Raw genomic sequence first — 12,668 nt, 5'->3', positions numbered from 1 at the left:
TCCTACCTGTTAAATATAAGCGGGTAGCACAAATAGATCTATGCATTAAAAGCAGCAAGTGTCTGAAAAACATTACAACTTACGTACAAAAACTTACAAAAGCACAAAAAAAAACTTCAAAAACACTCCACAGAAATAAATTTCACTTGTCTGAATTTTTTATGTACAGATATGCATCTTTTAATGGTTTAAAATAAAAAAAATAAAATAAGAAAAATCTAGTTATTTCTGTGCAGTGTCCAGAAAGAGGTGTTGTTCAGCTTGTAGGGCACCACAACTGCTTCCACCCACCTCCATCATCATGATCATATGAAATTACTTTTTTTCACAACAAAAAATAGTGGCTGGTAAAATATTTGAGTGGCTGGTAAAAAATTTTTAATTTCCACCCCTGCCTTGCTGTAGTGATTGTGTTTGTGAAAATATAAAATGTACAATATATGATGTAAATTACAGTAAAACTGCAGAATCGCAAATCCTGAATCATCTCAGTTATCTCCAGCTTGTGCTTACAGAGAAATGTAATGAATCACTTGCTATTAATGAAATGTTATATTTATTACAAACAGATTAGTACTCCGGGTGCTCCGTTTTCCTCCCACAGACCAAAAATATGCATGTTAGGTTAACTGGTAACTCTAAATTATCCCTAGATGTGAGTGAGTGAGAGTGTGAATGGTTGTTTGTCTCGTTTGTGTCTCCTGTGATGCCTCTTGCAGGTTTTGTTTATCAATATGCCAAAAATATTCAGCTGAACCGAAAGTTTCTTACGTTGTCTGGCTGTCACTTCATGTTCGCTGACTTCCTCCATCCTCTCGTTGCACTTTGTGCTCATGAACTCTTTCAGGTTCAACTCATGAGCAATAATCCTCTCGAGTTCCTTCATCTCAGTGTTGTACTGGGCAAGGTCCTTCACTGCCTTCTCCCTCATCAGGTTCATCTTGGACTGAGCCTCCTCCCTTATGTACAGGTAACATTATATGAGTTTAATTCCCCCCCTCTGATTCGTTCTACATTTTATCCCAATCTGAAATCTCACCTTGCATCGTAAGCAGCAGTGGATAGGTTGATAATTTCTCCAATGTTCTTATGGACTTCCTGCAGCTCCTGCAACACACAGTTTAATTTGACAATCACTGCTCAAGGGGAAAGGACAAAATACATGACAGACAGGCTTAAAAAGATAAAAACCAAGCTACTCACTGAATCAGAATAATATAGTCTGTGGTCTCTAACCTTATTAAGCCTGTTGTGCAGTTGTTGAAAACGAGCTCGCTCAATGTGAAGAGTCCGCAACTCCTCTTTCAGGTGGGAGTTTTTGGTCACCTGCTCATTGAAGCGGGTGGAGGCCTAAACATAGCACACATAAAAAGGTTAACAAAACAGACAACGATAAAACAGAACAGGTTTTTTTTTTTTTAAACTCACCCTGTCCAGCTTGTATTCCAAAGTGAGTATGGCCTTCTGAGTCTTTCGTGCCTCCGACCTTTGTGAATCACTGGAACTGATCACTCCTTTTCTCAGCTCCGCCAGCTTCGCTTCTAAGCTCGAGATCTGCCCACATCACAAACTCGTGACATAAACTGTGGTTCGTGTGACCAAAAATATCAGCACACACCCGACATGAGATGAGAAGCTCTATCCACCTCTGCCTGCAGCTGTTTTTGGCATCGCTTCTCTGTCTCCATCTCCTTCTCCACCACGTCTCTCTGCTCCAGAAGGACTTGAAGGCTCTGAGTGTCCTCGACGTCTCGGTGTTGGCGAGATAAACTCTTGCAGGCACCAAGGTTCCGATGCAGCTCCTCCTGCTCCCTCAGCAGCTTCTCTATTTCCTGCCTTCAGCCGCATAACAAAAACAGTCGGCAAATAAAAACACGCACTTTTGACACTGAGGTTTCAGCGTATTTCTTGCTCACTGTTGCTTGCGGATCTGCTCCCGGGCCTGGATGCTGTAGGCCTGCCGATCTCCTTCCATGATCCTGAACTGTCTCTGAAGTTTAGCCATCTCCAATTCTGTTTGACAAAATTCAAGGCAACAAACACATTACATCAAGTGGCAGGATAAAGCTGCTGTGGGAACAGCACGGTGTGATATTTAAAAGTGACAAAAAATACACAGATCTCATTCCATACCATCAACATCCATCTCACTGTTGTCGGAGGGTGTACTCTTGGCAGATCTCCCCAGGGGCATGGTTACAATCAGCTACAAATAAAGAAAAACTAAAGCTGGTAATATAAAATATTATTATTTGTGTGACTTATCAGTGGTTGTTCACCATACTAATAAAAACCAAGCTATTTAGACTCAAAGCTACACACAGTATTTAACTTAATATTAATATATTTCAAATTAAACCTCCAGAGTTACTTTGAGAGTTATTCTTTGTTTTGCTACAGTGGAAAGTTGAGTCAAAATCAATCACTAGGAGAAAAACCTTTTTGAATTTGATTATAATGCATTTTGCATGGTATTTCATTCTCTAAAGAAACAGAGATTACTACTTCATTTGTCTTTTAAAGCCTTTATTGTGCGGTGTGTTTTCAGGAAATGTGTTAAATGTCTGATGCCTTAGGTCAGTATTAGCTGTGTATGCTAAAGCTAACGTAGCAACAACAAGTACTTTTGCTAACTGTTATGGGAAATTTTAATTCTAGTTATAAATATTGTTTTACCGTTTAGGAATATATACATATATGTTTTAATCTTACCAGCATAAAGTTAAAACAATAAACAAACAAAGCCAGCGGCCTCCTGCAGGACAGTCAGCAGCCCAGCAGCAGCGGCCCGGGTTGTTAGCAACCGTTGCTATGTACTCCGGGCTAACCAATCCCAGGGTTGTGTCTGTCAGGCATCAGGCAGGCGCTTAAGGGAAACACCTTTCTTGTTTTCATAACAACACTGTACACAAAACATTGTAATATATGAGCTCCTCGCACGACTTCACTTTGACCAATCATAAAACGAAAGTGAATATTTATCAGTGATTCTTCCAGTGCTACAGCTGCATGAACCAACCAGTTTTACTAGTGACTTTTATTCCATTATGTTTTGTCTTTAAAAATCACAGTTCAGTGCTGAACCTTTGTGCTTGTTATAATTTACTTTACTTGTACATATCAAAACTGTGTGGCTGCAAATTTAATGTGTGAAACTACTTCTACAAATGCAGGACTTTTCATAAAAATGTGTCTCGCTGAAAAAGACATTTAAAAAGACAACATCTTGCAGTAGCCAATGTTTATTTGCATTCAAATTAATATTCAATGTAACTGTGAACAACATTATTATTAGGAATATTTTATTTTTTCTGGAAAGTTATTAACAATGCTCTTTTTCTACATTTTGTCAGTCCGTATGCCATATTTTACCATGACCGGAAGGTTTGTTTTAATAATAAAACATCTCAAAGCACATTGTAAGATTAAAAGGCGTAGATGAATGAGCAAATAAAGTGCAAAAAGTTAGTTTATTTTTCTGTCTTCGGCTGTGGCTCCTCCTGTGGTGTTGGTGGAACGCCCTCTAAGAAGGTACAGAAGTGCTCCGGTTTGTTGAAGTCAGGTTTTCTCAGCAGCAAGTAGCATTTTGGGAAATAGTAGGCAACCACCAACCCTAAGTTACCTGCCAGGGTAAAAAAAACGTGGACAATTGACGCATTCTTTGACCCGGTGACGCTACCAGCTGTCAAGCCTGTATAAACTGGAATAAAGATCACCCAAATCACACAGTAGATCAGAGTGGAAAAGGTGATGTCCCTCGCAAGGTTGTACTGATGAAGAGGCTTCACCGCCATGAAGGTGGCCATAAATGACACGAGGGCCATAGCGCCGTTGAAGCCCTGCATCACGGCAAGTTTCTGTGAGGACACTGGACAGGCCAGGTACGCCCTCACAAAAGTGATCTCCGTTTTGGCCACATGTTCAGACAGAGAGTCTTCCTCGAGAACAAACCAGCCGCAGAGGCCCGCCTGCACAGAGCAGCAGGTCAGCACAAACAGCCAGCTCAGAGGACCTCTTAATGTTTGCAGGTGAGAGGCAATCTCCTTTGGGAACTCTGTCACCAGGAATATCTGTTTAAACAAAAGAGTTTGAAGCCTTATTATCATGTGTGGTTCTTCATTTTGTCAGTTTGTTGTCATTTTTCTCTCTCTTAGCTTCACCTATGTAGTTACTTCATTCTGACACTAGAGGGCAGTATGTTACCTGCCATTTCTCACCTGCAGGGAGATGGACAGAATAATGGAGATGGCAGCAGTTTGGAAAATGGTGATGAGAGGCAGCTGAAGGCGGCACACCACATCGTCAGGCTGCCCCAGGAAAAGGAGCAGACTCAAACAGGCCCCCATCAGGCTGAGCAGAGCCACAAAATTCAAGCCTCCCCCCGAGGCCTCCACCAGTGGGGTCCCACGATGCATCAGGAACAGGACGCAAACTGACACCTGACATATCAGCAGTGCAACCCCTGTCAGCAAAATCTGCGTGGCCTCAGGAGTGCTCCATGCCAAAACCTCAAAAATCGGGTCGGTGCAATTAGTGGAGGACTTATAGGACCACTGACGTGCAGGACAGTCCGTACACTGGATGTCCTCTAAAAGTTTTTAAAAAAAAAAGAGAAAGCAGGAACTCAGAAATCAAACCAAGGCTGTCAAGTTGTGGTTTTTATCAGGAGAAATATACTCACTGTCTTAAAGAGAGCACATTTTCATGCTTGATGTTTTGCTGTTTTTTTTTTTAATTTTTCCATTCACTTTTTTTTTGCACTCTAACTACTTCTGCAAACTTTGTGCTGTTTTAGCCATTCACACATTCAGATTGGTGCTGTGAATTTTGGATTTGTAACTTTTATTTCAGCTTTATTTACAGATATTTCCCCCTTGGAAAAACTTAGGGTTAGGGTTAACCCTAACCCTAACCCAACTTAACCCTAACCCTAACCCTAACCCTAACCCTAACCCAACTCCTTCATAAAACATTCTTCTCTGAAATCTGTTTTTGTCTTCTTAGGCTACTTTTAGCTACTGTTCTGCAGAGTTATAGAAGCGCATGGCTGTTTTTAGCTACTGTTCTGCTACTTTTTTAGCTTGTTTCTAGTTTTAGCTTCTAGTTAACATTTTGTTATTTTTAGCTTTTAGTTAACTGTTACGACTTTATCTATCAATTTGCTACTTTAGCTTTAACCCCATATTTGGTTACTTTTAGCTAATGTTCTGCTACTTTAGCTTCCCATTTGCTACATTTAGCAAGTATTTTGCTACTTTAATCTAGCATCAACTAAGCTTTTGTTTCCTCTAACTTCTACCTAACATTTTGCTACTTTTAACCAATCTTTTGTTGCATTTAGCTTCAACAGCTCAGTTTCAGCTTCTTCAGCAAATCAAGTCAGTTTCTCTAGTTAAAATCTTATCTCTGTGGGTCAAATATGGAGCTACAAACAGCAGCTGATGTGTGTCCATCACATGAAAAGCTGTAAACAGAAGAAAAACCCAACAAACAAAAAAAACAGGTGGTCTGGCTTTGTTTCAGAATATCCGATTTTCTAAGATTGCAAATTGTGGGTTTAAAAGGAGATTTGTATCAGATTATGTCTTGGCAGCATACAGCGACTTCTGCAGTCTTTGTTTGTTGCTTAGTAACTCTTGGCACTCACTGCCATTAAAGGGATTCACAAGAAATCCTTATAAAAAACACATTTTTCTCTGAGTGCCACCATAACCTGCTGATTGGAGCTAAATACAGACATCTGTTAGCATCCATGGCCAACACCGTTACCCTCATTTTTTTGGTACGTCCCCTCCAGACAGTCGATGCAGTCGTAACAGCAAGAATGAAACCCTTTGACTCGGCGAACCTGGCCTTTATTACATTCTGCTGAGCAGGTCGACACGGGAGCCTGGAAGAGTTGAAGTAAAAACAAAAAAGAAAATGCTCTTTGTAGAACCCAAACTAAGCAAAATCTGACAAGAGAGGCTTTTTGACTTGTATAAGTTAATTCTGATACATTTCTATAGCTTACCATTTCGTCTTTAGTGTGCCACGTGAAGCTGGACTCAGTGATGGACAGATTGTTTTGGAAATAGCTTCCAACCACATCAAACTCCACGCCTGAAGAACTCCAGTCCCATTGAATCACATTGTACCCTATGTTTGGATTTCCGTTTTCATTGAACTCCAATTTTGTGCCATTTATGTCGATAGACGTGTTTCTTAGAACCTCCAACAGCTGCCAAACAGGATGTAACAGAATTTTTTATGTTAGCTTTATTAAGAACATTTCCTTGGTTTGAAGTTGTGCAAAGGTATTAATATGGCTGTCAATTATTACCTTCCAGGGATAGATTTTAGTGGTGTTGGGTACCCACTTACAAGTACTCGACGTGCACTCCAGCATGATGTGCAGAGCCTGTGCTGCGCTGTAGACGGCAGCATACACGGCAAAAGCAATTCTCCGCACAGCACTGTCAGTCACCAAGCTGATATTAGCCGGTGACAAGTTCCAACATTGTGGGCAGGGGTTGTCGGGATTTCCCGGTTTTCGTTTCTGAGGGGGCGTCTTTTGCCTTTCCTCACTCAGTTTAGCGAGGAGCACTTGTGTGTAGGGAGTTAGTAAATCCAGAGTTTCCAACTTGTCGATGAATCCGATGACTGTGCCGATGTCTTTGATGCCTGGGAGAGAAGTTACTCGATAGTGGATGGCCCAGCTGGAGCTGGCAATCCACACGCGTTGTATTTTTCTTTTGATGACCTGAAACAGAGCGAATGAGATGACTGATCCACTGGGATGCATGCTTTTGAGCTTTGAATATGAGCTTCACCGACCTCTTTGAAAAAGTACTCAGCCGGCTCTGAGAGGGAAAACACCACGACCACTTTCACCTCTGTGTTAATGATGTTGTCAATGATGGTTTTGACAGCAGATTGGGGGTCAGTGTATACTGGAATCAGGCCCTGATAGGCCACACAGACGGACATATTCTCTGCTATTTTGGAGAACTGCTGCACGCCCCGTTGCCCGTACTCCTCTTCACTGCCTATCACGGCCACCCAGTTCCAACGAAACATTCTCATTAGTTGTCCCATGGCATCCACTTGCCACTTGTCACTGGGCACCGTACGGAAGAACGACGGGTAGAGCAGATTATCACTGAATTTGTCACTGGTGGCACCATAACTAATCTGGACATAGAACAGTCTTATTAGTTGTATAATAAACAGACAGTAACTTGGAGGTTACTAAGGTCTGCACAGACTCAAGAGACAGAATGTGCTTTCAGGTCATTTCATGTATTTACTTGAAAAACATTTGCCCCCTGGGCTAACTTGCATAACTTTCTGACTGTGTGATTTAATGTTTATTTTTAACCAGACTGGGAGGAAAAAAGTACTAAACATCCACACCCCAGATACATATGAAGTGAATAAGTGAATATCATGATTGGATGTTGATTCTGACATCTTACAGGGATCGGCTAAGACCACCGATCCACGTAGGGACCTTACATAGTGTGTTTATCAATTATTTTGTCTGAATGCACGTTTAGATTTACTGTCTGCTGCAAAGCTAAACTTATTTAAATGTACCCAACAGTGTCCAAAAGTATATACTGTACAATTATGTTTGAAGTTAACTTCCAGTTTAGTAATAACCAAAAATCTTGACCAAAGGAAACAATTTTAATTTTTTTTTTAGCTAAATAATCCTAAAATGCCCAACTTTAATGTGTTAAATGACATAGTGTTTAATGACAATAGCAGAGTGTTTAATAGCAGATGTGTTTAATGACAATAGCAGAGGCTATATTTTACAGATATGATGTGTTCAGAAACTTATCGCTTAATTCAGTAATAATTCTTGTTTATGATGTTCCCATTTTAAGTTTTTGTTAACATCATCAAAGTAATGTCTTCTTTAGTTTTATAACTGAGGTCCACCGCAGTAAAATACAAATCTTAGGAAGCTTCAGTAAAATAAAAGGTACCCAGATACAATAACAAAACTTAATCTGTACTTTTATCAACATTATTCTGTGTTTAGTGTAATATTTGCCCAGTGAGTGAGTGTATACCAGTAGGTTACATCTTGTATTCAAACCTGTGGCATTAGAAAGAATCCCAGCAGCTTTCCGATGACGGAAACCATTTCTGAGGTATAAGGACCGATGACTGCCGATATACTCGTCTCGTAGTCGGTGTAATTACATTCCACCAGAAGAGCGTTGTTTGTTTTTGCAGTGAGGAAGGAAATAGTGGGCTTCACAACAATAGAAGAATGCCTGCATGTGTCATAGATTTTATAACCTATCTTGATGCCAGGAAGCATGGCCTGGTTTTCGTTTATCTCATCCACGGCGTATTTCATGACCAAGGCAAGGCCCAGTCCAAATTCATTTAAACTGTTCAACAACAACAGCAGGAAAACAAAAGCCGTGTTAGTCAAGCTGAACACATGGGTACAGAGAACATTTCTTATCATTAATTTACCTTTCACATTTGATGCTGTCGGGCTCCTGTATGGAGGTGAGGTTGTTGGATTTCTGGTTGATCGGAAAAAGCCCTCCGAGGTTTATATCTCCAGCCGAACTGAAGAGATCTGTGGAAATGTTCTGAAACCATTCAGGTGAGCTCGCAGTGCAGCCCGGCCTGAACGCCACGCACAAAACACACAGCAGAGCAAAGCGTGGAGCCATGATGCAGATCTGCAGGTCAGCTGGAGACTGCAGCCGGAGTCAGGGCTCATATGTGTCAGGGCATTATAAAAAAAATTGGCTGTATGCAAATTTTCCTGTAAGTGCCAAAGGCCTCGTTTATGAAAGGAAGAAAGTGCCAGGAAAAAAAAAAAGAATGGCAGAAGAATAAAGAATATTGTTGATTATTCAAAATAAATGTTAAAAAAAGCCTGAATGTTAAAGGTTTTACATGTATTTTTACTTATCTTTTTCATTTCCTTGTTCTTGTTCTAGTAGCTTTTTTTTCCACATGTCACTCAGTCGTGGCTATTCTCTTACATTTTACGGTACATTTAAAAAGTAAAGGTCGATTACCACCTGATAGAGTTTCAGCCTGCAATCTTTCAATTTCAAAGCAATGAAGCCAACCAAAAACTAATACCACGACTTTACAATTCCAGGCAGTGTAACAGAACCTGCAATTAGTCATACAGTTTATGATGTGTCTTTTTGCCCGAGCATCTTTTTATTTTGATTGGAAATGCCAAAAAAAAGGTTTTGAAATCGCAAGATCTAAAAATTACACTAAAATGATAAAAATGTTACATAAAACTATAAGACAGTAGCAAACTTTATTGAGAAGTTAATTGAGTAAAGCAAAGGCAGCTGAGAACTAATAAAAGCACAACAAATACTAATTGTAATTAAAAAAAATACTAAAACTAAAATCTTCTGTGGAAAAAAGGGTTGAAAATGCCAAATGTGTGTATATGCTTATCTTTATTTATTAATCTTCATATTTGCATATCTTTCTCTTGCATTTTTTTTTACTTTTTTGTGGTCTGAACATAGATTTCAAAACTATTATTACTTGAAAAAGAAATATCTGCAGTATTAAATAATGTAATTAATTGTATGTATTGTTTTGTGATGCCCTAATTGTAAAAAGGGTGATGAATTTACCATCCTAAATATTAGTTTTTTTTTTCACATTTTAAAAAAGTTACATGAAAACTCAGATGAGTGCCTTTATCGTTTGGGTTTTTTGTGTTTGTGTGGAGTTTGGAGCTCGTCTTTCCGGAGAATTTCCCTGACATTTGATTGTGGTTTATTCTTGGTGTAGCTATCCATCTAGGCATAAACAAACTGTAATATATTTTTTTTTACCTACATAAACAAAACCACAGCTGTCATCAAATGATGGTTTTCACATCATAAGTGGTAAAAGTAAAACACAGAACAGGCTGCTCCTCCACCATCAGTCTTCATCATCAGCAGACGTTCATCCTGCTAATGAAACTCTTATTTTGATGCTTTGTCACACAGTTTGTTTGTTTTTGTTTTGCTTGTTTGTTTCAAGTTTTGCACAGACCGCAGTGTTGACTTTGCATGCTGCACCTTTTGCATGAAATGTTTCTCATCCACTGACATGCTTCCTCCCAAGACTTTTGCATAAAGCCACAGTGGGCATGTGTGCTTGCAAATGGCTCTCTGATTAAATCTTTAACCTTCTGTTAAAGGTCCGGGCTGCCTGGGTTTGACAAACCACAGGGAGGGACCAAATCTTTAAGTGTTACTTATATTTCATATATTTTCCTGCTAATACATCTACATTTCATGACTTACTAGTTATAATAACTAGCAACAATTAGCTGTTGATTTAATATAATTGAAGTGCTTTTTTATCACAATCAAATAAAAAACATCTTGCATTTTGGTCAAATAAGGACGCACAATCAGACAACAACAACAAAAAAAGTAATTTTCTTCTTCCTGAATGTTTCCTTTTTAGTCTTTCAAAGCTAATACTTTGCTCAAAAGTTCTTCTAAATTTCAGGCACATAAATTGACTTGCCTGAATAGAATCTGCTAATAATTGTTGTCTTTTATATGATATATCTGTCCCGACATTTGAGAAGTAAAGCTGTTCAGACCTTTGACCTCTCATTTGCTGCACAGGAAAAGATGCAAAACGTAAAAGCAAAAGTGAACCAGATTTGTAGCGTTAGAGTCTTTAAGAATGAGTTGGGCTTCATGCAAAGCTTCTGTACGCTCTCTTTCATGCCGACTCCCTCACAGGATCAGAGCAGGGAGTGCTCTCCGATTTGCTTCACATGGCTGAAAGAATTCTTCAGAATCACAAGTCAATGTGAACTCCTCATTTGATTAGAAAATTGTGGGAGAAAGCCACAATGCAAAGCAGCTGTAGTAAACACCTTTTAGCAGAGAGCAGTTTTAACTGTCATTTCATGATGGTTTCATTAGACACGATCAAATTCTGTCACCGCAAACGACACAAGTATCAGAACCTTTCTGAGCTGCTGTCACCGTGTTTCTAATGTTTTCTGTCTTTCTGAGCTGGCCTGATCTGAAGATGTATCGCTTACAGGAAGGATTAGTCCAGGAACATAAAGGGAGGAATTCTGTTGCCTATCTTGTTAGTCATCTTGACGTAAGAGGTCTGGTGATGAAACGCGGTGTTTTTGTTGTCTCCACCTCGTTCTTCCGCCCTGAGCTGAAGTTCAGACTTTTATCCACCTGCGAATGTTCGGGACCACCTTTTTTTTTTTCTTCTTTTTTACCAAAACATTTTCAACTGCGAAGACGTCTCTGGCTTGATCTTGTGTGTGATTCCATGTGGGGCACGGAGCTTCAGTTGCTGTCTGCAGACACCGGGTTCAGATGATTATCTTGTTTAGGCTTGAACGGTTTCTTTCTTCACTTTATGACTTGTTGAGGGTTGGAGTCACGGTAAACGTTTCCACAGACGATGTGTGCTGCCACCATACAAATACAAACCCGCTGCTCTTTTGTTTCTGAGTATTACAAAATTTCTCGATAACTCGTTTCTCCACAGTCACAATTAAAACATGCATCACGCTCACACCTCCTGGAAACAGAGCTACTCACTTTGCTTTCTTTTGTTTTATGAGATAAACTTTGTACTGATCATCTTTGAACCAACAAGTTAGATTTAAAGCTGTTCTAATTATCACCTGCCTCCATGAAAAGTGTGTTTTCACCTTTGTCTGTCTGTCTCAGATGGATTTTAATGAAACTCTCAGAAAGTTATTACTGGATGTACGTCTACGACTGATTAACTTTTGGGGTCAACTCTATTCAAGATGGTCGCCACAGCTGACGAGCTTTAGCAAGCCCAAACATGGCTGTACCTCAGTCAATTTTAAATATATAAAGCTAAAATCTGTTATGGTAAAAGCTAAGAATCATCCCCATCATAAACTCCCACTGCTACCAAATCACATGGGATCTTTAATACTTTGTCATGCAAGGTGACATGAAAAGACATGTTAGTTTCAGACGTGAATGAACTTCGAATTCAGATCAATTACATTTTTTATTTGTGTTTGTCATTTTTTCTCCTTTCTTCAGGCTTTTCCTTCATTTGTGAGCTTTGTCTTTAAGTGGCTCCACCACTAGATGTCAGCTGTGTGTGTTTTATTAGACGCTTGTGCTGCTCTCTGACACTGCATTGTTCAGAGAGCTGCTAGTCTTAAAAATGCAGAAATAAATGTAACGCCAAATGGAAGCCTGAGGTGGTAAAATAAGGACTGGTGTGCTTGTGTTGGAGTGAAGTGGGGGGGACCTAGCCTCTGCTGTGGGAAGCAGGTACATCATGTGTCAAAGTGCTGTTTGAGCAGCTGATAAGACAGAAAAATCAACCTGCATAAATGCTAAAATGATAGCTTTGGTCGAAATCTGAAAAGCCGTGTGTTTTTCTCCTGCTTTAGCCTGTTTCCTGTGTGTGTCTGTAGATTTCCAGAGGTAAGTCTTATCACCTGCAAAGGAGGGAACAGTGTTGCACAACACTGTTTTGTGTTCAAAAAAAAAAAAAAAAAAGCATAGGCACGCTTTGCATCATGGGAACACCGTGAATGTCCCAATGGGAAGAGCAAATAATCTTGCACATTTGTGTACTCTTGTACCTTTGTGCCCATCTCAACCGTGTGCCACCAGTGTTGCTTTTGTCTGCCTCAAGTGACT

At 39.7% G+C, this 12,668-nt stretch overlaps 2 protein-coding genes across 2 annotated transcripts in view; both read right to left on the bottom strand.

The window, feature by feature from the left end:
- Window positions 1-2,822, bottom strand: part of odad1 (outer dynein arm docking complex subunit 1) — a 7,610-nt gene extending 4,788 nt beyond the window's left edge. The window contains exons 1-8 of the mRNA XM_017408635.3: window positions 2,713-2,822; window positions 2,134-2,206; window positions 1,917-2,013; window positions 1,647-1,836; window positions 1,429-1,554; window positions 1,237-1,350; window positions 1,040-1,107; window positions 772-959 (exon numbers count right to left, since the gene is read on the bottom strand). Coding sequence (XP_017264124.1) covers window positions 772-959; window positions 1,040-1,107; window positions 1,237-1,350; window positions 1,429-1,554; window positions 1,647-1,836; window positions 1,917-2,013; window positions 2,134-2,206; window positions 2,713-2,718 — 862 coding nt within the window. The 5' untranslated portion in view covers window positions 2,719-2,822. The remainder of the gene's footprint in view (window positions 1-771; window positions 960-1,039; window positions 1,108-1,236; window positions 1,351-1,428; window positions 1,555-1,646; window positions 1,837-1,916; window positions 2,014-2,133; window positions 2,207-2,712) is intronic.
- A 467-nt stretch (window positions 2,823-3,289) lies between these two features.
- Window positions 3,290-8,684, bottom strand: LOC108231549 (taste receptor type 1 member 3). The gene is made up of 8 exons (XM_017408636.3): window positions 8,479-8,684; window positions 8,090-8,390; window positions 6,817-7,173; window positions 6,323-6,742; window positions 6,014-6,220; window positions 5,770-5,890; window positions 4,218-4,588; window positions 3,290-4,070 (listed from the first exon to the last, which is right to left on the bottom strand). Exons 1-8 carry the CDS (start codon window positions 8,682-8,684, stop codon window positions 3,471-3,473), a joined length of 2,583 nt encoding a protein of 860 aa, XP_017264125.1. The 3' UTR covers window positions 3,290-3,470.
- Window positions 8,685-12,668: the final 3,984 nt, after the last annotated feature.

This window comes from Kryptolebias marmoratus, linkage group LG4, assembly GCF_001649575.2.
Source record: "Kryptolebias marmoratus isolate JLee-2015 linkage group LG4, ASM164957v2, whole genome shotgun sequence".
In the NCBI taxonomy this organism is placed as follows: domain Eukaryota; kingdom Metazoa; phylum Chordata; class Actinopteri; order Cyprinodontiformes; family Rivulidae; genus Kryptolebias; species Kryptolebias marmoratus.
This window is presented reverse-complemented; position numbering and strand designations above follow the sequence as displayed.

Bases quoted from the DNA above. Each gene is read 5' to 3' on its own strand.
- LOC108231549 (XM_017408636.3), bottom strand. From the start codon at position 8,684: ATGGCTCCACGCTTTGCTCTGCTGTGTGTTTTGTGCGTGGCGTTCAGG. The intron at 6,221-6,322 runs GTAATAATTGAC...CCTGTTTGGCAG, and splicing joins CTAAAATCTATCCCTGGAAG to CTGTTGGAGGTTCTAAGAAA. The intron at 4,589-5,769 runs GTAACGGTGTTG...AAAAACTTTTAG, and splicing joins GACGTACCAAAAAAATGAGG to AGGACATCCAGTGTACGGAC.